The 23,443-nt window shown below is 34.2% G+C and overlaps 3 protein-coding genes across 7 annotated transcripts in view; 2 read left to right on the top strand and 1 right to left on the bottom strand.

Annotated features, from left to right (window-relative positions):
- Window positions 1-10,392: 10,392 nt before the first annotated feature.
- LOC126751531 (adiponectin receptor protein) lies at window positions 10,393-14,447 on the bottom strand. The gene is made up of 7 exons (XM_050461873.1): window positions 14,317-14,447; window positions 12,705-13,189; window positions 11,854-11,952; window positions 11,438-11,790; window positions 11,047-11,348; window positions 10,895-10,974; window positions 10,393-10,830 (listed from the first exon to the last, which is right to left on the bottom strand). Exons 2-7 carry the CDS (start codon window positions 13,059-13,061, stop codon window positions 10,696-10,698), a joined length of 1,326 nt encoding a protein of 441 aa, XP_050317830.1. The 5' UTR covers window positions 13,062-13,189; window positions 14,317-14,447; the 3' UTR covers window positions 10,393-10,695.
- A 690-nt stretch (window positions 14,448-15,137) lies between these two features.
- Window positions 15,138-16,682, top strand: LOC126751582 (thioredoxin domain-containing protein 9). The gene is made up of 3 exons (XM_050461966.1): window positions 15,138-15,544; window positions 15,635-15,994; window positions 16,062-16,682. Exons 1-3 carry the CDS (start codon window positions 15,368-15,370, stop codon window positions 16,173-16,175), a joined length of 651 nt encoding a protein of 216 aa, XP_050317923.1. The 5' UTR covers window positions 15,138-15,367; the 3' UTR covers window positions 16,176-16,682.
- A 97-nt stretch (window positions 16,683-16,779) lies between these two features.
- Window positions 16,780-23,443, top strand: part of LOC126751423 (oxysterol-binding protein-related protein 8) — a 47,537-nt gene continuing 40,873 nt past the window's right edge. The window contains exon 1 of one of the 5 annotated variants that reach the window (XM_050461700.1): window positions 16,780-17,951. In XM_050461700.1, the coding sequence (XP_050317657.1) occupies window positions 17,573-17,951 (379 nt within the window). In that variant the 5' untranslated portion in view covers window positions 16,780-17,572. The remainder of the gene's footprint in view (window positions 17,952-23,443) is intronic. The other 4 variants (XM_050461709.1, XM_050461684.1, XM_050461674.1 and 1 more) reach the window with 4 other exon arrangements.

Raw genomic sequence — 23,443 nt, 5'->3', positions numbered from 1 at the left:
TAAACCACACTTAGGTTCCAATCATCGGGCATGCTTTCATCCGACTTTATCTTGCAAAGAAGCTGATGAATGCGCTGCCTGTTCTTCGTCGCCATATTTAAATAGCCATCGACGTCTGCCGCTTTGTTGTTCTTTAAGTGAATAATTGCTATTCGAACCTCATCATAGTCGGGTAGTGGAACATTTATTCTATCGCTGCCTGTTCTTCGTCGCCATATTTAAATAGCCATCGACGTCTGCCGCTTTGTTGTTCTTTAGGTGGATAGTTGCTCGAACCTCATCATAGTCGGCCAATGGAACATTTATGCTATCGTCATTGATAGCGGAATCGGGTTCGCCATCTCCAAATTTAACACATTCACCACTTTGGATCCTACAAAAGTATGCTCCGGACGTGAAACCTTCCGTTATTTGTCGCATCTTTTCGTAGAATTTTCGAGCAATTCCCCTCTCGGCCAGCTTCACTCTCTAGCTCTTTATACTCAAGTATTTCGGCCTCTTACTTTTTTGTCTGCATAGGATTCTCACTTCCCTCTCTTAATATCTATTCCACCCCGCTCGTGTTGAGGTCGATCGCAACATTGCGAGGTAGACAGTCTGTTTTCTCACCCCTGCGATATGGCACTCCTCATCTTTTCAGCTCTTCTTTCGACCTTTAGGACAACCAATGGTTCGCTTGCAATGCCGTCACAGTTTCCTTATATCGAGTTGCTGATGAGTGCTCTCAGAGAGTTGGAGTGCAAGTCCAGTAGAAGTCCATTTTGCCGTGTGATTGTCGACGGGCGTGATTTTTCGATCCGGAGACAGATAAGTAGCTTGATGAATTTTCTTGTGTTGGAATCTATTACTATAGACAATCATATTTCGGGCCCCTGTGATGTCGATCAGCCTCAACCCATTTGGAGAGGTTTCGCCATGGAGGCTGAATTTTCCAACAGTTATATCAAAGATGCCTTCTTGACAACGTACAGGGGTATTCTTATGCATACACCTCATTGTCCGTACTTCGAACCAAGTGATTACCGCCTGTACCTATGGCGAATGATTTTGCTAATGATTTGCCGGAAAAAATTCCCATACCCTTAGTAGGTATACTAATTAAAAACTAAACAACTTTAAAACGCATCTCTACTTGCACATATACTCATACTAACAAAGATATATGTATATGTAACTCATACATTTATTATTCAGCTTTTGCTGAATTCACTTCATTTGATTCACAAATCCGCATTCATAAAGTTCATGCCAATAATACCGGCAAATAATATAAATTTGTACAACCAGTAGGCTCATAGGGTTGGTCTATAGCTCAGCAATTTATAGTAGTTAACGGGAACCACCAAAGCTGACAGGAGATAATATGGTAATTTTTATGGCATAAAAATTCATCGTCAGTTTTTTTTTGTCGCGAATTACCGCAAAGTTAATAAAGAAAAGCAAAATGCTTACTATTAATCGCGTAGAGCAAAACTTGCTGCGACAACTACTGTTACGAGCCTCAATGGGAATACCAATGCAAAAAGCATCGACTAAGATAGACGTCCTTGACATTAACACCGGCGAATAGCCTTCAAGCCGAAGTACAGCGAAGAAGAGATGTAGAGACAATGAAATGAACTCGTATTTATATAAGTATATAATTATAATAAGTGCAAACCTAACCTAACTGTTTTTAGGAAAATACTATTTTAGATGAGGTGAGGAGGTATTTAATTCTAAATTCTTCCGAAGAGTTTAAGTTCAGTGTTCAGAGTGTTAGCTTCGAAAGAAAAAAAATTGTTTGAACGATGAACTAGTCTTTGAATCGATAGTAAGCTCCGCTATGTTGTCAAAAAAAATTGTGACAGAAACTACACAATAATATTGATACGGTTTACTGAGGACCTGTTCATACCTCATTTCATTAGTATAACTAGCTTATTTACTTTTTGTTTGTTTTGAAGATCAACCAAATCAGATTGGATTAAAGAACACAGCTTTATAAAGAACAATACTTGAATTACCATGTCGCCCAGACTAGCCCTGGCTGCTGTTTATCTGCTCACATACCTTCAAAGAAGGCGTGGCAGGGGTAGGCTAGCAGGAGGAGAGGGGCGGCGACTTTTTTACAGATAGATCAAAGCTTGCGGGGAGGGTTGCTGGAGGAATACACTGTCGGGAGCTTTGTATGAACATCAGTTTTAGACTTCCCTGGCCAGTGTAGTGTCTTCCAAAAGAAGGCGGTTGCCATAAAGGCAACAGTAGATTTATTGCTAAGGAGCGCTGCAACGATATTAGCCTTGAGTTTGCTGACTGTAGACTAGTGAAGAGATGGCAAGTCTCCTTATCTCTAGTATGTAGTGTTTTATGATTAGCCTGGTTTGGGTGCCTGTCCACAGTGGTATTGCAGGAAGTTTTAAGGCTGATGAGCTGGATAGGACAGGTACTTCAGTCTAAATAAATGCGGAATGGGAACAAGCAGGAGCTCCGTTGGCTTCGTGTGGTTCGCTACTGAACTGTTTGGCTTTAGCATTGGCCAACTACCAGCAGCTTTGTAGTCGCAAAGTCCTTCTGGCCCAGGGTAAATCAGAAGAAGTCTAGCGATCTTTTCGCTCTCAACAAATTCCAGCTTTCAATAGTTTTAAGGGTTCTAACTGTACACTGTCCGATCGGGATTCAAGCGATAAGATGTTCAATTTTAAGATGCCAACTGCATCAACTGTCTGGAAGAAGATGAAAATGTATCATCTCAACATTTGCTCTTCGAATGTCCCGCTAACGCCGCCACGCTAATGGATAAGCTATTTAACATAACGTAGTGTGACACCCTGTTAAAAGGACGATTTTTGGGAATTCTAAGAAACTACTGCATCTCTTCTATTAAATTCCGACTGCGCTAAAACAAAAGGTCCGCAAGTGCTGCAGTGATTCTGGCCTTCACCCTGATAATTATTTGTCGCAAACAAGTGTTTTTGATTATTACAAATTAGAACGTGTTGACGACGAACCACATCTAGGACGGCCATCAACATCAACTGATGATCAACACGTCAATAAAATAAAGGAATTGGTGCTTGAGAATCAACGATTAATAGTCAGAGATGTTACTGGCATCGTTGGAATATCGGAACGATCAATGAAAATCATTTTGAAAGGTCATTTGGAGGAATAGTGAAAGCAAGATTGTTTCCAAAATCACTCAATTTTTCTCGAAAAAAGCGTCGCTTTAACGACTGTGAAACATTGATTTTCGACTACCAGAATGTCATTATTACTAGCGGTGAGTCTTGAATCTATGCCTATGACTCAAAAACAAACGATCAATCAGCCGAATATCATGGCAAAGGTGAGCCGAAATCGAAAAAACCACGTCCAAGCAGGTCAAAAATCAAGATTATATTGACAGTTTTCTTCAATTATCAAGATGTGGTACACTCTGAATTCCTCACGACCGTCCAAACTGTCAACAAGGAGTACTATTTGAGTGTTTTGCGTCGTTTACGCGAAGCTATTTTTAAAAAGATGCCGGAATTATGGGCCGTCAACTCTTGGTTTTTGGACCACGATAATGCACTTCATGAGTTTTTCACCAAATTTTCAACCAATATCGTGCCGCAACCACCGCATTGACCTTTAGCTCCGTGTGACGTCTGGTTATTCAGCAAACTCAAACGACTGCTCTGGGGAAACCGTTTTAAGTCAATTGAAGACATTAAACGTGAATCGCATTGAAAGGCTATTCCGAAAATTGACTTTAACAACTGTTTCGAGGATTGAAAAAAAAGTTGCCACAAGTGTATTTACTTCGATTGGGACTACATACTATAGATTTTGAAGAATGAACTTAGAATTTTAAAATTATGAGCAAAGTCTTACTACTTTTTGCTTATAGTAGTATATAACCAGTCAATTGGTTTTAAACAAAATGTAATATGTCGAAAAAACCCAATTTACTTGTTTATATTTCCATGACGTTTTTGATATGAAACGTTTTGTTTACTCAATATACTTCTCATGATATTGAAACTTAGAGAACAAACTGTACATCTAATTTAAATTTATTGTCTCCAACAGCCTCAAGATATTTGTTAAAGCCACTTCTCGCACTGAAGCTAATATATGTACAACATACATCTTTTATTCATACATATTGATGACCTTGAACTACACCTTCTAAATACAAGATATTTTGTGGTATTGATGTCTGTCTGTTATGGTACCGTAAGCAGCATCAATTCGACAGCGTCAACCATAAACGAACTCTGTATATTCAAGTGGCAACGACCACAAAAACGGCGGCAGAAGAAGACAGACAGAATCGCAAAATAAAAACAAAAACTAATCACTAATAGTAAGTCACAACCATTTAATATATTCAAATAATGCTGTTTAGCCATAATGGCATGTCAGTCATTTCCTTCCGCACTTCAAACGCTTTGTTTGGCTTCTGACATGGCGTTTATGCATACATACATAGAAGTGAGTTTTCAAACAAACGTACATAAGTATGTACTCGTATAATCCATACGAATTGTATATTTTGACTTATGCCAAATTTAAGACAAGGCAGCCAAAACGGGTAAACTACTAGCCATTTTTGAAGAACTCGAGTGACTTACTAGAAATATTTGTAGCAATCAAATCGCACTGAAGTTATTTAAAAAATTGTTAAACATAGCATAGGTGCTCATAGGTGCAACTTGTGTTTATGACAAAAATATTTAATTTTAGGTAATTGATCTATTGGAGCAACTTTTAAGAATATAAATTATTAAAAGTTCAGATTTTACGCGGCAAGAATTGATATTTTGTTATTTCAATTTTGCTCTGAGACACATTTAATGACTTTAGAGTTCTATAAGAAACATGAAACCAAGTGTGAAGTATAGGGTTTATCCGGAAAGTAGTAAGACTGATTTTCTCCGCCACGGTAGAGGGCGTTCCTAGCTAACGAACGAGCGGCTGGACAGTTTTCTCCGAGCACCTGGACAAACACTTTCTCGCGACATGTTTCTGTGAGGGGTGCAAGCCGAAAATGCAGCGTTCGTTAGAGCAGAAGTACGCGATTAAATTATGTGTGAAACTCGGTAAATCTGCGACAGAGACGTTTGAAATGATCAAGCAGGCTTACCAAGATGTTGCTTCAGCAAGAATTGGTGTGTTTCGGTGGCTCCAGGGCTTTTCGGAGGGCCGGGAAGAGGTCACTGATGAAGATCGGAAGAATGAGTAAATCCAAAGTGAAAACGAAGCTCATTGTCTCTTTTGGCTTCAAAGGCATCACCACCATGAATTTGTTCCTCCTGCACAAACCGTAAAACGCCAAGGTTTAGGTGGAAGTCCCCAAGAATCTCAATCGGTTCCGACAAGACATCGCAGCCGATTGGAAGTTGCACCACGACAACGCCCCGGCTCACAGCGTCTTTCTTGTGAACAGCTACCTAACCAAGGCCGGCATCCCAACGCTTCCGAAGACGCCCTACAGCCCAGATGTGGCCCCCCAGACTTTTTTTTTGTTTTCATGCCTGAAAAGGCCGATGAAAGGCAAGTGATTTGTTCAATAAATTTTTTTAAATCGACTCAGTCCTATTACTTTCCGGACAAACCCTGTATGCATTCAATCCGATCTCAGAGTGGTCATACAAGCTGCCAGTGAGCTCAAAGCTTGTTGAAAGCAGGACCCCACTAGAATCATCATCATCAAGCTACTTGCGTATTAAACTTAGTTGTGTGATTGGCCTCAACAAAACCGATGAACACACAAGAAAAGGCACTCTTACCCAAATGCCATCAGGATCGGAACCAGGAGGTGTTCCCTTGTCGTCATGCCAGAACTTGTGAGGTTGTGCAGCATCCCGACTCAGAGTGGAATATAATTCAACTGTTAGCTCTTAGCAAGTTTGGTGGACGCAACCTGCCAAGTAGCAATGCGGAAGATAAGGTGCACTCTCCTCCACTGTCCAGCTTTCGCCAAGCTAAGATTGAAGCATTTCGGTTGCTATATTTTCTACGTACCCGGCGCATTGGTTGGATTTGATTACGTCCTCAACGATTTTGTGACAGGCTCTAGGCGTTTGGCCGATATGTGACGATGTTTTTGCTCTAGAAAAGTGGATATCTATATTGACAAAAGACACCTCTAATATTGACACAAATTTTGTATATATGTATGTATACATATGTATAATAAAAGTATGTATAAGCCATTGCGAATATGGTATTTTCATTCGAAAGACATTGAAATCTGCAACCATAAATATTCTTCAGTTTACTCAATTAACATTAAAGTAATGCCAATATTTATTTATATTGATTTGCAGAACAATAAATAATATATTTAGCTAGCAAAACCAAAGGCAAAGCATGTCAAACAAATTTAGCTGTGATTCTGCAAACAGACTTACCCATCATTGCCTGAACGAGTAGCCGAACTCTTGAAATACACTCAAATCTACACAAACACGTAAAGAATTCATTATATAAATGTATGTATTCAAGTATTTTTTATTCGTATCAATAAAAACTGATTCGCACTTGATCTTGTGGAATGCTGCTAGATCCAACAGTCCTTGGATATAGATGAATCCAGGTCGCTTTGGCACCTGTTAGTTCTACATTTGTCTAAACTTAATACATGTATATATATTTTAATTACCACATATGTATGTATATCTTTGTATACATATGTATGCTTAAATAATATTATAATCCATAATAATCTGCAAAATCATAGAATTCATACTTTATTTGCCTTTTGTCTTCAAAAGAAAGCATTCCATAATGGAGAGTGGTCGATAATTTTTGACATAAAAAAAAATTATATTAATTGGGAAACCTGCCAACAAAGGGGAGTCCTTTCACCCAATAGCGTCATAAACTCCTAGATAGTTCACGGCCTCAATCAAAAACCACCCTGCGAGAGGACGATCCTCGTAGCGTTGGACTTGCCAAAAGCCTTTGACACAGTCAACCACACAACGCTACTTGAGAACATCGAAACCTGGACATCCCTCCAGGTTTGAAGAGGTGTATTAAGAACTACCTGATCGGTTGGCAATCATCCGTACTGTTCTATATTGTGAAGAATTAAACAGCGGGTTCCCCAGGGTGGGGTCCTCTCCCCCAAGCTGTTTAACTTCAACATCTCGCAAATCCCTCACCTCGTACGCTATCTCTCCGACCTTTCTCGCTTCCTCGCTGCATGGAACTTAACACTCTCCCCCACTAAATCCACAGCGACCATATTCACAAACTGGACGATTGTCAATAACTCTAAGATTTTAGGTGTGACATACGACAGACTGTGATCCTTCAAAGCCGTAACAAACTCTTCAAGTCGCTAGCCAACATCACCCGAGGTCCTTCCCCATCCGCGTAGAGGACATAAGATAATATGCCGACCAGACTTCGGACGCAACTAACTTCATACATGCACTGACCGCCATTCACAGTGGAGTCATAAATACCTTCACCGATTCCCTCTCAATGAACTCCTACTTATCCATAATCGACCCCGCCATACCAAATATATGTCTCGCATGCAACGAGTCCACGCATGACTCTAACCACCTCTTTGTATGTTCAGCCCCCTCTTCCTACAGTCCGAACCCGCCGAAACAGCACATTCCCTAGCCTATCGTTGAATGACCTCGATGACAACTTATCTGAACCTTACCGCCCTAATGTGGACTGGATAACCCTTGTAACAACAACAACATAACCCTTACAACAACAACTACATTCAAAGCTGTTAACAGAGAACAAGATCCTTCAATTAAATTATGGAAACACGATTATCAGAATTCTTTTGAATACAGTGATTTCAAATGTGTGCGATAGCACAGTATTTGGGCTGTCCAAGCCATTAATCCGTTGGAAACAGTTAACACACTCTCGTAAATCACAAATTATTGTATACAAACTTTATTTTCTTTAAAGCGCATTAAAACCTAAAAATAGTTTTTTCTGCCAACACAGAATTATTAAGAATATAAATTAGCTTCTTGGTTGCAAACTAACCAACAATCTTCCGATTCATTATTAATACATTAGTGAGCAGTATTTTTTATAAATGTTTAGCTGCGTACGCAGAGAAACAAGCGTAAAACTTTGACTTAAAAAATATTCAATGAAGCAGGTCAAAGTCGAGTAAAGTTCGCGATAAATTGGTCTGTTGCTCTGCATCTGCGGCAGCCGAACACAAATAATGCCGGCTGCTAAGCGAAGCAGACAAACAAATGGTATAACGGCTTAAAGCCATAAAAGTAAAATTGTGTGTGAATTTGTTTTTTCTGCTAGTTACTATATAAATTGATTGAGCGCTTGAGCAGGCAGCGTCTGCATTAATGTCCAATCCAAATGATTCATTAACTGCGAAAAGCGTTTTTTGCATTTTTTCATGCATTGCTGTACATTTGCATTTGTATATGTGAAGATGTGAAGAAGAACTAATTAGTGTAATTAACTTTTTGCCGCCTCAAGAGCTGCAGCATTGGCAGTTGCTGAGAAGAAGACCATTAGAAGAATAAGAAAAACCAACGATATTTAAATGTTCTAGGTTTCGAACTAAATTTATTTTGTTTTGTATTGAAACAACTAGAACTAGAATTTGTAGCAATTGTATAAAGTTGTCAACGTTTGCTTTTTAGTTTATTGTAATGTCTTTGCTCTAATATTTTATTTGTTTCTGATGCATGCATAAATTGTATGAGTTGATGTTGCAATTTAATGATGAACAAAAAGAAAAAGCTACGGGCAGGGTTGCAAGTAATGCATTAAAAAATAATTTAATAAACATTTTGGGTACTTTTTTATCCCAAAAATCTTTAACTTGAACTTAATTTTTTTATTTTTAATACCAAAAATCGGTATGAAAAAAGGCAACAAATTTTAATTGAATTAAAAATTTACTTTAAAAATTGAAAAACTAAACACTACAATTTTTTTTTAATTACATAAATAAAACATAAATATTGTTTTTAATTTTTATTCCCAAACACCGTATAAAAAAATAGTTTTAGAGTTCAAATTTTTTTGCATTTGCGTACTTTGTTTTGGTAATAAAAAAGGCTTATTTTTTATAAACTATCAACATAGTTCATGGTGCTTCAGTTAGTTATATGTAATTTTTTCTTTTTTTATCACTTTTCATTCCAGCTTCTAATCAGATACATTTTTTTTACTTGAATTTTTAAATTAAAAAAACATTTTCTCAATTTTTAATGCAAGGCGTTTTAGGATTAAAAATTAAATCTTCAATTTTTATTATTAAATAAAAAACTAATTTTTCCGTTTTCAAATTTGAACCTCAAGCATCTGAGATTTAATTTTTTTAATATAAAATTTAATATTCTTAATTTATAATTTAATTTAAAAACACTTTTTTAATAAAAGAAACACATAGTTTTTATTTTAAAATTGAATTTTTAACACAAGCTGTTGGCATTCAAAATATTAATTTGTTTCTAAAATTAATAATAATATAAAATTTAAATAATTTTTCAGTTTTCAAATTTTAATCCCAAGATTGAACTTTGTTAATTTAAAAACAACTTTTTTAAATTTAAAACACTCTTTTTTGGTTAAAAACATTATTTATTTAAATTTATATTTAACCGATTAAAATTAAAAAAAAAAAATTAAAAAAAAAAAAAAAAAAAAATTTAAAAAAAAAATTAAAAAAAAAATTAAAAAAAAATTAAAAAACAAAATTAAAAGAAAAAAATATTTAAAAAATATAAAAAAAGTATTTAAAAAATTTTAAATTAAATTTTAATCCCAAAAGCAGAATTAAAAGTTTAATTTTTAATCTCAGAATCGAAACAAAGATTTGAAAATCTAATTTTAAATCGAAATTTTTTCGTTAAAAATATCGCAACCCTGCGGGGAAACAAAAGCGGAATTCAATTATTAAAACTTCAACAATAAAAATATTAACAACATTTAAATCAGTTTAACAAAGAAAACACAAGAAAAAGCATAAATGAGAACTTAACGCTTATTTTTTATATACTGCGCTGGAGTCGAAATAAGTTTTTTTTAGATCAGCATTTGTAAATTGAATAAAAAAATTAAAAATTTTAAACCGCTTTGACTTTAATTTTAAACTGATAATACATACATAGTATATATATTTAAAGTAGCATCAATAATTTAAATAACCAAAGGAAGTAATTAGTTTAATTGTTTCACTGCATTTGTAATAGCGCTTGTAAAAACTCTAACGGTATGTGTAATTTGTAGAATGCATAAAAACTTTTCTTATCAAAAGAGCTCGAATCAGCTATGAATGAGCGAACATGCGTCCAAAGTAGAGTTAATATGCTTCTCAAAATCTACGTGTGTATGATGCGATACATGAATGTGTTGATATATGTATGTATGAGATGTATATTAAAAATAACAATGCCTAAATTACAATTTTTCAATAACTTTATGCCGTTAACAGTTAGCTTCTTTCTACTAAGTGGACTATGCAATTTCGTCCCAATAGATATGAAAATGTGTTTGTTTATATTTATTTTTCTATTTTTATATCTCGCCATATTTTAGTTTTTAATTATAACATAAAATTATAAATGATACTAATGTTTAAATTTAAACTTTCGACTTCTGCCTTTTGTTCATAAACTTTAATTTTTTTTGCAAACATTCGCAGCCAAAACAAATAATGGATAAATAAACCAACAGTTTTAGCATAAATAACTAGCTTTTCGCTTAGAACGTGATTGGTTCGTGAGGTACCGTGCATTCGCCGACCGTTACGCGATACATTGCCATCTCGGATATGCCGTGATAGTGCACAAACGCAGCCGCAATGACGAGTATATGGAACAATTGATGCGATTGGAACTGTAACGCAAATATTACAACAATTATATAACAGAAATATTTTAGTAAAATGCATGCGATTTACCCATATATCAAATTTGCCCGGAAACCATCTCTCCGGCACACGTAAGGCATATAACATTGCACCAAGTATATAAAGGAGGCCTCAAGAACACAAAAGAAAACACGTAAAACTAAATATTTACATCATATTGTAAGTAAAGGTGGTGTACTTACCCATCAGTATTAGCCAACCCAAACTAGCTTGACTGATTTTACTAAACCAACCCTCCATCAGACTATAATGAATAGCTGGTATGATACCCGAGAGGCCGAAACTCATGAAGACACCGGCACGTAATGGTCGCAGGCCAGGTTCAGAGAATTTATCCCACAGCGAGACAATAATCGATAGTGAGCCCAATACGCATACCACAGATAAATAGATAACTTTGGGTTGGTAATGACAGTAGAATCCGTAATACAACCAGGGCACAAACGAGCCCATAATCAGCAGTGCAATTCCACAGTAATCTAATCTGTAAAAAATAGCAATAATAAGTAATATATTAAAAAAAAACAATGATTTCGTAAAGTTATTATATTTCTTAAAAGCGTTTCTGCTCACTTTGAAAACAGTCTTCCAATCTCTACCGAGTGACAGCTAAGCGTGTGAAAAGCGAATGAGAAACCCAGGCAAATGATGGCACCGGCAAAGAAAGCGCCAAATATGATTTTCTCTTGTATTTGTATTTCAACTGATGGACGCGACAAAAAGTACAGCGCAACACCAATGAACGCCACGCAGCCTAGCAAATGTGTCCAGATGTTGCCGGTTTCGGTGTGTACACGGAATATCGATTTGAAGCAGGCACTGAACGAGGGCAGTGGTGGGCGATGACCGCGGTGTAGAAAGTCATTGTCCTGCAGCCATTTAGGTAAATTTTTATAATGGCATACCATCCAACTAGCCTCCCAAACCTAAACAAATTTATATTTAACAATAAATGCTTGTATAAACAACAGTTGACAAAGTATGCTCACCTTGCGCACGAATTCTTCTGCTTGTTCAGCGGCGTTGTGGGCTAATGCACCCAAATCGATCTCATCCGATAAGACGCCCGCTTTCAAAACCTCGGTCATCTGAAATTGTTGTGTAAGTTTAATAATTGTTCTTAAAACCGAACTTATGATGACTGATGGTCAATTTTTTTTAATACATTTGAAATACTTTTTTTTACTTTGTATCATGAAAAAATTTATTAAGATTTTAACTTCAGTATAAAAAATTGTAAATTATTTCAAATAATTTTGATGTTCATCGTTATGGTCTATCAAAATAAAAATAAAATTTAATCAATGAATCGTGTTGTTTGAGATTTCCACCAAAAGTACGATATAATAGTTAGAGCCGAAAATATACATACATACTTACATAACAAACAAACACACATAGTTAGATACTGATAAGAGTACAATTTCTATTGGTGAAACATCGCGGAAAGAGATTTTCCTTTGGTCTCATTCGCAAAATATGCATTAAATAGGCGATTCCTAAGCGGAAATTATTGTATGATGTCAATATCGAGAGACGCAAAATTTCACATGTTTTAAATGTGCCTTTTATTATTATTTTATCACTAACTGACTTATAAAATCTTAGAAAATCGTAAGCTCACATACACAGTTATCGCAAAATTGCTCCTAAGTTCAAGAATCAGCGATAAGATTTTTTCAAACAATTAACAAAATGAAACAATACATTTATATGCGCACATGCAATTTTAAGTAAACAAAATACATACATATGTATGTATGTATGTATGGTATATGCATTAAGATTAAGTCAAGTAAACAATACGCACGTATATACATATGCAAGGAATAATACTCACCTCTGCTTCAATCAGTTGTGTATCCTCGGGTGTAGAGGGCAAGGGACAGCCAGCATCATCTTCCTCCACCAACTCGTCGTCATACTCAAGCAAATCCAAGTCGTTAGCGCTTAGTGAATCTTCGGGTCCCCAACCTCTGCGTTTACGCAATATCATTTTGACCTCCTGGAAAATTAGATCTTCATCGTCGTCATCACCATCGCTACGTAGAATTGATTCAACACACGAGTGCACAGGCGATTCCAAATCAGAGGTGGATTCTGTTGCATTTCCCATCGGAATACCAGCATCAACAATGGATTCTTCTTTAGAGATATCACGAGCCATAAGAATTGTTGTAGATTTATCGCCCTCCATTTTATGTATGATTTGTGAATAATTGAATTAAGCGATGTTTCGTTATGAGCTCTTTATATTCAGTTTAAATTAAAACTGAATAAGAGAAAAAGCTTTGGTTTCCCTCGAACGTTTTCAAATTTTCCGCGCTGAAAGAGATAAATATCATGAAAATATGAAACATTCGGCAAATCAGAAGTCTAATGAAAAGCTATTAATTGGTTTGCTTTTTTCTTAAATTATACTTAATTTATTTTCCACGCGATTGTTCCAGAATTTTGCCCTATTTTACATTCAGCAATTTAAAATTAACTTGAATTTACTTTTTATGCATATTTTTTAGTTATATATTGACAATGTCAAATATTTCAAATATTATGGATTATTAAAAAATTGTTTAGTTTTTTATTATATGTGTGCAATGCAATGTATTTTTTAATATTTCCACGTAATCTTTATTGTGAACTATTATAATAGAAAATATATCCTCATATTATAGATTTATTGCTAAATTATGTAAATAATAATAAATATTATTAGAATATAAATATATACATATATGCATGTGCAGATGTACAATAAATTCTGTAGTGCACCTATTGCTAAAATGAGCAAGATTTAACATAATTCTAACACGCTATTTAATCTTTGAACATAAAACTCTTCGAACCAACTTTGGCCGACCAATGTAATGGCTGATTTTAAGTCTGCCATGACGTAGAAGAGAATAGCAATACATTATGTATTTATGAATGTATGATTTGTGAGACCTCAATTGATTGTTCCTTTGGGGGTATATAGAACCTAAATGGATTTAAATAAAAATGTACACATGTATATTATAATATTTCTAAATATGAGTAACAAGCAATTTTGTTTAATCAAATTTTAATGAAGTTACATGCTGCATATGTATAATTGTTTGTATATATCTACTTAAGGGAAAGTAGCAATAAATAATGGAAATTTTTATATACATATGTATATGTATGTATATGCCAGCCACCTGACGTGTTTGTTTGGATTCTAAACTTCAGAACATTGATTACTTCCACATTATGTTCGCGACAGATTACAAAATATTTATGGCTTTTATGATGGCCCAATTATGTTCAGTAATAAAATGTACAAAAATTACGCACTTCACACTCTGCTTAAACAAAAGTAGCACAAAATGTGTTAACTTTTTCATTGTGCCAACAACTAATTTCCACAGATAAAAATGTACAGAAAAGTACTTCGTAATTTCAATTTGTAAAACAACTGATTAATTTACCTTTCAATAAATTTTAGTAAAATACTGAAATTTAATTATGTGAGCTTCAAATTGAAGCGTAAAAAGTCGGAAAGTTCCTCCAGCAAAAGTAATAAAGACCTTCGATAAAGCAATTTTAAGTGAATTTTAGTAACTTCTACAGAGTTGCCAAGTCTACGTATATGTACAAATGTATTTCTGCTACTATTCGAAAACAGCTGTATTCATCACTACTGAGTTTTATATAATTAAATATAATATAGGAACATATTTTAAAGATGTTCTCGATATTTTGCAATAAGATATAATCAACTGTAATGTAACAAATTTTAGTTTCAGATGCCTGTTATGAAATGTAAGTTCTTTCATATCAATTTCGATTTAAGCAGACTCCAACACTAACAGCTGATACAGTTGCGGTAAAGTATATTAAACTATAAAACTTTTGTTTAGTTTAGATAAGTTAAAAAATAGATAAAATTGACAAATATAAACTAGCCAATAAATGTGTTTTTGGGAATCAATCAAATCATATACATATATCCAGCGAAAGTTGTGATTATGTTTTTCTTTCGAAGTTATGTAAAGCACAATCAAAATTAAAATAATAATGTTTAATGCAACCATGTTCCTGAGTGTAACCGGACTATATTTATAACATCAAATGTTTTAAAAAATAATTTTTATAATTGGGGCTAAAAATCATTAAAATGTAAATAAATTAAAAATGTTCATGTAAAATTTATTTGAATCTCAACCCATTCAGCTTTAAATATTTCATTGCAATTAACCAATTTAGATTTCAGGAAAAGTGGCAAGGTTTTGGGAGCGGCGACTAATACGAATGACAAATGTTTTCCATTTTCGTGTATAGAAACATCTAAAAATTCCAAAAAAATTCGAAAACATATATTACTTCCGAAGGAAAAATATTAAATTAAAAAGAATCAAGTAGTTTTCGCCAAATTTAACGAAACTGCTTTATTTTTAACTGCGACACGTGTTTCTCTTCTGTGTATAATTAAATAATTGTTACACCTGCCACGCCGGTCTGTAGAGATCTGAAGAAGAAATGGCTAACATGTTGGAAAATCAATTACTGACGGCTGCGCAAATGATTGAAAGGCAGTTGGATCAACAATTGGATCAGCTGGACAATTTGGACTCCGATGACTTAAAATCGATACGAGAACAACGCCTCAAAGAAATGAAAGATCTTAACCGTAAAAAGCAGGAGTGGCTTAAAAATGTGGGTGTTCCAGCTCTCAATAAAATATTACATATATTTTTTTGATGGCGAAAATTAATTACCTGTGTTGCTTTCTTGTAATATTTCCAGGGTCATGGGACATATACTGAGTTGGCCGATGAAAAAGAATTCTTTGAAGTTTCAAAAAAGTCGCCAAATATTGTGTGTCATTTCTATCGAGACTCCACAGAACGCTGCCGCATTGTTGATATGCACTTGAAAATACTTGCAAGTAAACATGTTGAGGCGAAATTCTGTAAAGTGAATGCTGAGAAGTCACCGTTCCTGACACAAAGACTTCGCATAAAAGTGATCCCAACCATTGCATTAGTTAAGGACAGCAAAACGAAGGACTTTATAGTTGGTTTTACCGACCTGGGTAACTGCGATGATTTCTCGACGGAAATGTTGGAATGGCGAATAGCACAATCCGGTGCCATTGATTACAAGGTAATCATTCGTAACCACTTGATTCTGTTGACTTATTTTATTTAAATATATATATATATTATCTTAGGGTGACCTTATGACCCCACCGGACGTGAAAAAGAAGGCGTATATCAACCGTGTGAACAAGACTATTCGCAGCGGATATGATTCAGATGATTCTGACATAGACTTCGATGATTAACAGCACTTCTAAAGAAGTTGGCAACTGCAGTATCCACAGTGTGTCTTTAAGAAGGATAGGGTTTAAAAAGCTTGCTTAGCAAATTGTAACTCATTCAAACCTAAATTAATATTATAGAAAGTAAAATTTAATTGTAGAGGTAAAGTAACAAACAAATCAAAAGCTTGAAGAATACAACATACAGCAAAAATGCTTGATTCCGATTACGCAATAATAAAACAAGGAAATTCAGGTTAAACCCAAAAAAGAGGCACAAACACGCGGTGCACTTTAGTATTGTCCTTAGCAGGAGAAATCAAAAAGACAACAAATCAGTACATGCGTAATTTTTTTCATTCACAAATCTTTTTCTTAAGCCTACTAGAATATTGACAATATTTATTTTTTATACTATTACATAAAACTAACTGAAATATGCATGAAAAACTAAATTTATTTTTAAGGATTCATCAATTGTGTTCTTAAGTTTGGTTCAAGAAAATAAAAAAAATACTCTTAAACATGCAATTAATTACGAGTTTCATTAGGACAAAACAACTTTTTATAATATAACAAATATGTAAAAAAAAAATACTTGTTAAACGTGTATGTAAGTATGGTAAACCACCTACATAACACGTAATGTAACTGTCAGTGTCTAAGTTAAGGAGAGCCCACTGTAAAATAATATAACCATAAATACAACACAGTAAGATTGTTAACGGGTGTTTAGTATGCTGTTTAAAGTGTGTGCTCTAGATTTACTTTCAAAGAAGTACAGAGATTTCGAGAGGAGTAAACTTTAAAATACTATTGTTATAGTTTAATTGGTTTAAAATAATTTAAATATTGTTTGAAAGTTATTACACCTTCAAAAAATCCTATTTTCTACATTCGGACAAAGCAAAGTTGCTCCACGTACTACCTTTATACTATTTCGAAAATATATTCACCACACTGTGCATGCCACCACTAGCAACCCTGTTAGGTGTTTTGCATTTTTGCATGAACTTTCATTTGGTTTCATTGGAATAGGTTGATTCGCTGATTTTGGTTGCTTTTGGTTACGTTTGGAAAGATCAGATGGTGAACGGGCGGAAGGGAATAGAATTGGTTTAAATTAAATTGATTTATAAACAGTTCAGTGTATGTAAATTAGTTAGTGTTGTGTATACTACTTTGCATAAATTCAATAAAAAGTTAAGAATTATAAAATCTATTAAATTACAGTGGAATCTTGTGAAAAAAATCAATACATAATTTATTAGAAAAAATATTGTGTTGCAGTAATACAAAATAAAAGTGAACACAGTGCCTCGATGCATTACAGTTTTTTCTTTATAATACGGGAAACATATTAGCAACTTTGTGAAAAATATAACTAAAGACAAAAAATTCCGAATCACACTTTATTTGCAATGACGCAAACTACGGCAGCTGGCTCAGGCGGTTCGAATGTCAGCAACTTGATGACGACAAGTAGTACACCGATACGCATTGGGAGCGGATTGAGCAGCTATCATGGTAACAGTTCAGCTTCTGTTGCTACCCATCATGCAATGACCGGAAATGATTCATCTTCACCCGGTGGTGGCGGTAGTGCTGGCACTGGCACATCTGCTGTGCCTCAATCTAGTAGCGTACCTTCTGGAGCAGCCGATACTTTACGTCAGCAATTGCAAAGCCAAATTTCCTTGTCTATGGGCGCCTCCAATCAGTCGTTAGGTGTTAGCGCTGGTGCTGTAGGAGTTTCTAGTATAACACCACCCAACAGTGCCGGTCTGCGGCAGACTGGAGGTAAGTTTCTATAACTTATTGTCGTTAATTGTGTGTGTAATTGACTTTAAGGGGCTTATTTTTTGCTTTTGTTGCATTTTGTATGCGTTCGTTAAATTTACGTATATACACATCTTCAATTAAAAGTATACAACAGCTACTTGAAAAAACATTGAGCACAATAACACATAAAAGAAAAAGTGCTAAGCTACATACAACATACACATTCTGTATATAGGATGCTATATATGTAAAAACATATACATATACATATATAATATGTGGCAAGGATGACTATTTGGTTCTACTTTTGTACATTTCACAAATCAACCAAACCGATTAGTCGTAACACTTATTGTTGTACTTGTTTTCCTACAATTAACTTATATACAACAGGCAAAGCGTATCTTATCGAAAGCTATTGTTATTTTCCTGAAATTGGAAATGACATACATAAGTAGGTCTTCTATATGGTAACGTTGGAATTTTAATTGATATTTAAGATTTTTCCAACTTAATTAACATTTCTATTAAATTTCAAAGTCTGATAATAAATTCTAATAATAATTTGGAAATAATCAAACATTAATTTAAAATTAAATAAACAAACACAATTATAAATTTAGTACAACTGAACTTTATTACTTAGGCTCAAGGTTTTGCAGATAACAATTCAGCTGTTTCTACATTCGAGTCCAACTGTCAATTTAAGACACTATTATTTACTAAAGATATCGCGATTAATTTCTAAGAAACTGTCAACTCTCATTAAATTGTATTGATAATGCAGAAATTTTAGAGTTTCTGCTTTATGATGCTATTTTAAACCCATTTTCATACATGTACATATCCATCAAATTCAGAATGAAGAACATGTTCAGATCGGCATACAGCTGCCATATAAACACAATAAAGTGCTAGTTTAGAAAGTTTTTTTTTGATGAAGGGTATTATAATTACCGTGCAACTCAAATTAACACGTTTTTACTCAAATTGAAGCTGAACAAGTAGACGGACGGACAATCACTCAGAATTCAACTTGTGTCATTCTGCTCATTTATACATATATGTATGTACATACATACATATGTATATCTATATAACCCTATATATCTATCTCGATTAACTTTATGTGATACTATTACACTCTGTAGCAATATATTGCAGAAGCATAAAAATAATAAAGTAAAAAACTCCTAAGTAATCCTCACGACTTTTCCTTATATAGTCGTCAGGATATGTGTATATATAGCAAAAGTTTATATACAAGTATATTTGCTCACACACATATACATACATATGTATTTGTGCAAACATACAAAATAGAATTATAGAATAAACGCCACACCATTGGTTTCCCAATTGGCACTTTTCCCACGGCTCCTGTCTAGGTCATGGTCACTGCCAATAGAAAACTAAAATATAATGCATTATTTTCCAGCTGTTTTATATTTTAAAACGCATTTTCGTTGGAACATGTGCGTACTTTCCCCTGAGGCAGCGTGTACCAATATTAAAATTTTATAGAAATGGAAATTGATTGAATCGCAATAATAGCATACGTACATATGTATGTACATATGCCAGTAGATACTTTACGCATTGAGTCTGAAAAAATTATATTACTTAACAAATAGGATGTGTAGCTAATATACCTACTTGGGCTTAATTATTTACATAGCTTTGGTCGCATAAATATTTTTATGTTGCCGAACATCTAGTAGCTTCACTTGTCTTAAAAATTTTGCAATGTACATAGCAGAGAATGACTAAAATTTGAAACAAATAAGAAAATCGTATATTCATAATCCCGATTCCAAAAAAACAATGTGCGCAATAACTAATTAGTTAAAATATTAAAGGTATTGATATCATCGCTAAATACAATCACTATTTGCTGTTGCTCTTTGCCTTTTTTACCTTTTTCGTGGTAAAGTATGCACGCAAAATTAGCTTCTACTCACCTTGACCTTTTGCAAGCCATTGCTTAACGTCCTACCTGTTATTGCAAATTTCAGCCACCACTTTCTCCGCCATACACTCATTCGCTGTTTAATTTTGCTCAACAAATATCGATTTGTTTTGCTTATTTTTGCGCACCAAACATTTTCAATTAAGGTTAATTGCCATGAAATAGAGAAGTGATAGTTTTAAATGTAAAAAAAGCAAATGTCTTAACTAGGATTAGTTATATGGCCAATTCTACGGCAACTCTCCTGCAAATGTAGAATATATGTAGTACGTAAATATGACACACTACGTCAGCATTTCCTTGAATCTGAGATGAAATATAAAATCACAACGACATTTCATACGAAAAAATAGCGAGTGTATTTACTCACACAGATACGTATGTAAGTACATATTGGTTGTCAAAAAAGTCTTGCGGTATTTTCGCTAGTTGGCGCTGAAGGCGCGTAGTTATAGTTTTATTCGTCGCATCGGGTCATGCTATACCTTTTTGGAAAGCTCATTTCTCGCGCTAACGCGTGTTTGATTGATTGTCGTTTCTTTTAAGTCGTTCCATTTCCACCGCACAACGATGGTTTCAACGTTTTCGTTCTGGTGTAGAGGTGGTCGAAGATGCGCCACGCTCCGGAAGGCCTGTCGTCGAAAATTGCGATAAAATCGCTGATTTGGTCGAAAGAGACCGGCATAGTAGCAGCCGTAGCATCGGTCAAGAGCTGGCCATTAGTCATCAAAAATTCATTTCAATTTCAAAAAAAAAAAAATCAATAAAAATACCGCAAGACTTTTTTGACAACCCATTATATTCTACTATGAGCAAGAAGTATGTAGTAAGAAGAAAATATAAATTCTCGATAATCAAATAAAACTGTCAACATAACCTTGATTTTTGACCTGTTTTGACGTGTTTTTTCGGCTTCGGCCCACCTTTGCCGCGATATTCGTCCGGGTGATCGTTTGTTTCTGGGCCTTAAGTATAGATGATTTTCATGACATCCTGGTAGTCGGGAAAGCATTGTTTCACAAACGTTAACGCCACGTTGTTTTTCGAAAAAATTTAGTGCTTTTGAAACCAATCGTGCTTTCACTTTTCTTAAGCCCAAAAAATCTTTCAAAATGGTTTTCATTGATCCTTTCAATTTTTCATCGATGCCAGTAAGATATCTGACTGCTAATCGTCGATTCTCAAGCACCAATTCCTTTATTTTATTGACATGTTGATTGTCATTTGATGTTGATGGTTCGTCGTCAATTAAAAAGTCTTATTATTTTTGGCTCACAGTAGTACATAAGTATGTACATATGTACGTATAAGAAAAGTATGTAAGGCACCTCACTTTCAATGTCCCATTCCCATTTAAGCGCTATAAAATTTGTATTAGAATAAAAAAGGCCATTGCAGTGACATCATCTCATGCGTATATGAATATATGTACATACATACAAACATATGCACATATAAATATAGTATAAGATGTGTTATTGTTAGAGATCAAATAAGCTTTATTGCCGGCGACAGCGTTTGTATGCACATCTACATATCTATATATATTCACACATATGTACATACATATGTATATATGTACATATACAAGTACATATGTATATGTACTATGCATGCGCTTCGTTATATGTATAGAAAATTTGCCATAAAAATTTTAATTGCATAGCAATGACGTTCAGCCAATTTAGAAATTTACTTGAAGTAAATTCTCATTTCATTGCACGTCAAATGGCATTTTATCATTTCATAGAATCCACTTAATTAATTGTAGCTTTTGTGAGTATTCATATAGAGCCACGTACTACATGGGAAAATTGTAACTATGTACATACATATGTATGTATGTATGTACATTAATATAGTGAACTTTATTTGTTGAGAAAAGATAAACACTTTTTATACCCTGAAAAGGATATATTAAGTTTGCATGAAGTTTATAACAAACAGAAGAAAATATCAGCGTGGCAAGCTGAGTCGATTTAACCATGTCCGTCTGTTTGTATACACGCGAACTAGTCCCTCAGGTTTTGGGATATTGATCTGACATTTCGCACACATCGTTTTCTCCTCCAAGTAGCTGCTCATTTGTCGAAACCGTCGATACTGGACCACTGTAGGATATAGCTGCCATGCAAAATACGCCGTTCCAACTCAACTCCTTGTATGAAAAACTTTTTTATTTGTTGAGATATCTTCACAAAATTTGGCTTAGATTATTATCCAAGGCATTACTACAATTCCCGAATTGTTCAGATAGGACCACTAAAGCATCTAAACCGAGCAATCAGAATCAAGTCCGAAGTTAACAAGTTCACAAAATTTTTGCTGTAAAACTCAATTTGACATTAATAGTCGCAGAAGCAAATAACTTAATTTATATACTATTAAGTTTTTCAGCAACTCAAATTATACTTTATATAGGTATTATGATTAGGATTGTTCTAAAATGAATATTTGAAATGTACATTGGACTAAGGCGAAATCGAGATAAATATTTCTAAAAAATATGTGTAGATCGAGGGTTGCTTATATTGCTTTAAACAATAATTGATTAACATTTGATTTATAAATCTTTTGTAATCCCGAAAATCTTAATTTAAAATACTTTTCCATTTTAAATGCAAAATACACTATAAAAAATTAAAAATAAATTTTTAATCCTAAATACTGTTTAAAATTTTTTTTTTTTTAATAACTTCTTACAAATTAAATTTTTATCGTAAATCCGATTTTTGGGATTTATTTGTTTTTTCAATTCTGTATTTTGTATTGAAAATTAATTAAATTTATTTATTTCAATTAAACTTTCGTTACCATTTTTCCATGCCAGCTTTTAATTTGAAAAGTTTGTTTTTTGTGTTTTACTATATTTCCTCCATTTTAAATTCGAATTTTAAAAATTTTAATTTGAAAATAACGGTTATGCTGTGAAATATTAAATAACACAAACAAGTTTTGTGGCACTCGATATTGCATATGTTTAGTTCTTTTTTGCATAAAATGGCATGGATCAAATAATTTCTCAGATTTTGTATGTTTTCACAAAATAAAGAGGGATCCATTTCGAGGTTTCCGAATTTTTTTGAAGGAAAAAACACAGAAACTTCAAATTTAATGGGGAATGTTTATTATCATTCGAAAGGACATTTTTTGGCATTTATTTTTTGAAGAATATCACTTTCAAATGTTGGCCGCGGCTACGTCTCAGATGGTCCATCCGTTGAGTGCAATTTTCTATAAATGTTCGATTTGGACTACTTACTGGCATGACACGCGTGATGTTTTGCTCCAAGGCCTGCATCGAAGCGGGATTGTCGGCATAGACTTTTGACTTTTCAAATTCCCAAAGGAAAAGGTCTAACGGTGTGATATCACACGATATTGGTGGCCAATCGACCGGTCCGGAACGTGAAACAACGAAGTGTTCTCTCAATAAATCCATTGAATTATGCGATGTGTAGAATGTGACGCCGCCTTGTTGAAACCAAATGTCGGCGAGATCACATTTCAGGCATCAAATAGTCGGTTATCATGGCGCGAT

Source organism: Bactrocera neohumeralis, chromosome 2, assembly GCF_024586455.1.
Source record: "Bactrocera neohumeralis isolate Rockhampton chromosome 2, APGP_CSIRO_Bneo_wtdbg2-racon-allhic-juicebox.fasta_v2, whole genome shotgun sequence".
NCBI classification, from domain to species: domain Eukaryota; kingdom Metazoa; phylum Arthropoda; class Insecta; order Diptera; family Tephritidae; genus Bactrocera; species Bactrocera neohumeralis.
This window is presented reverse-complemented; position numbering and strand designations above follow the sequence as displayed.

What these genes read in the sequence shown, in the direction of transcription:
- LOC126751582 (XM_050461966.1), top strand. Translation starts at nt 15,368, where the DNA reads ATGGCTAACATGTTGGAAAATCAATTACTGACGGCTGCGCAAATGATT. An exon ending in AGCAGGAGTGGCTTAAAAAT is followed by an intron (nt 15,545 to 15,634) that starts GTGGGTGTTCCA and finishes TAATATTTCCAG; the next exon opens with GGTCATGGGACATATACTGA. An exon ending in CCGGTGCCATTGATTACAAG is followed by an intron (nt 15,995 to 16,061) that starts GTAATCATTCGT and finishes ATATTATCTTAG; the next exon opens with GGTGACCTTATGACCCCACC.
- LOC126751531 (XM_050461873.1), bottom strand. Translation starts at nt 13,061, where the DNA reads ATGGAGGGCGATAAATCTACAACAATTCTTATGGCTCGTGATATCTCT. An exon ending in CAGAAGAATTCGTGCGCAAG is followed by an intron (nt 11,791 to 11,853) that starts GTGAGCATACTT and finishes AAATTTGTTTAG; the next exon opens with GTTTGGGAGGCTAGTTGGAT. An exon ending in CGGGCAAATTTGATATATGG is followed by an intron (nt 10,831 to 10,894) that starts GTAAATCGCATG and finishes TTTGCGTTACAG; the next exon opens with TTCCAATCGCATCAATTGTT.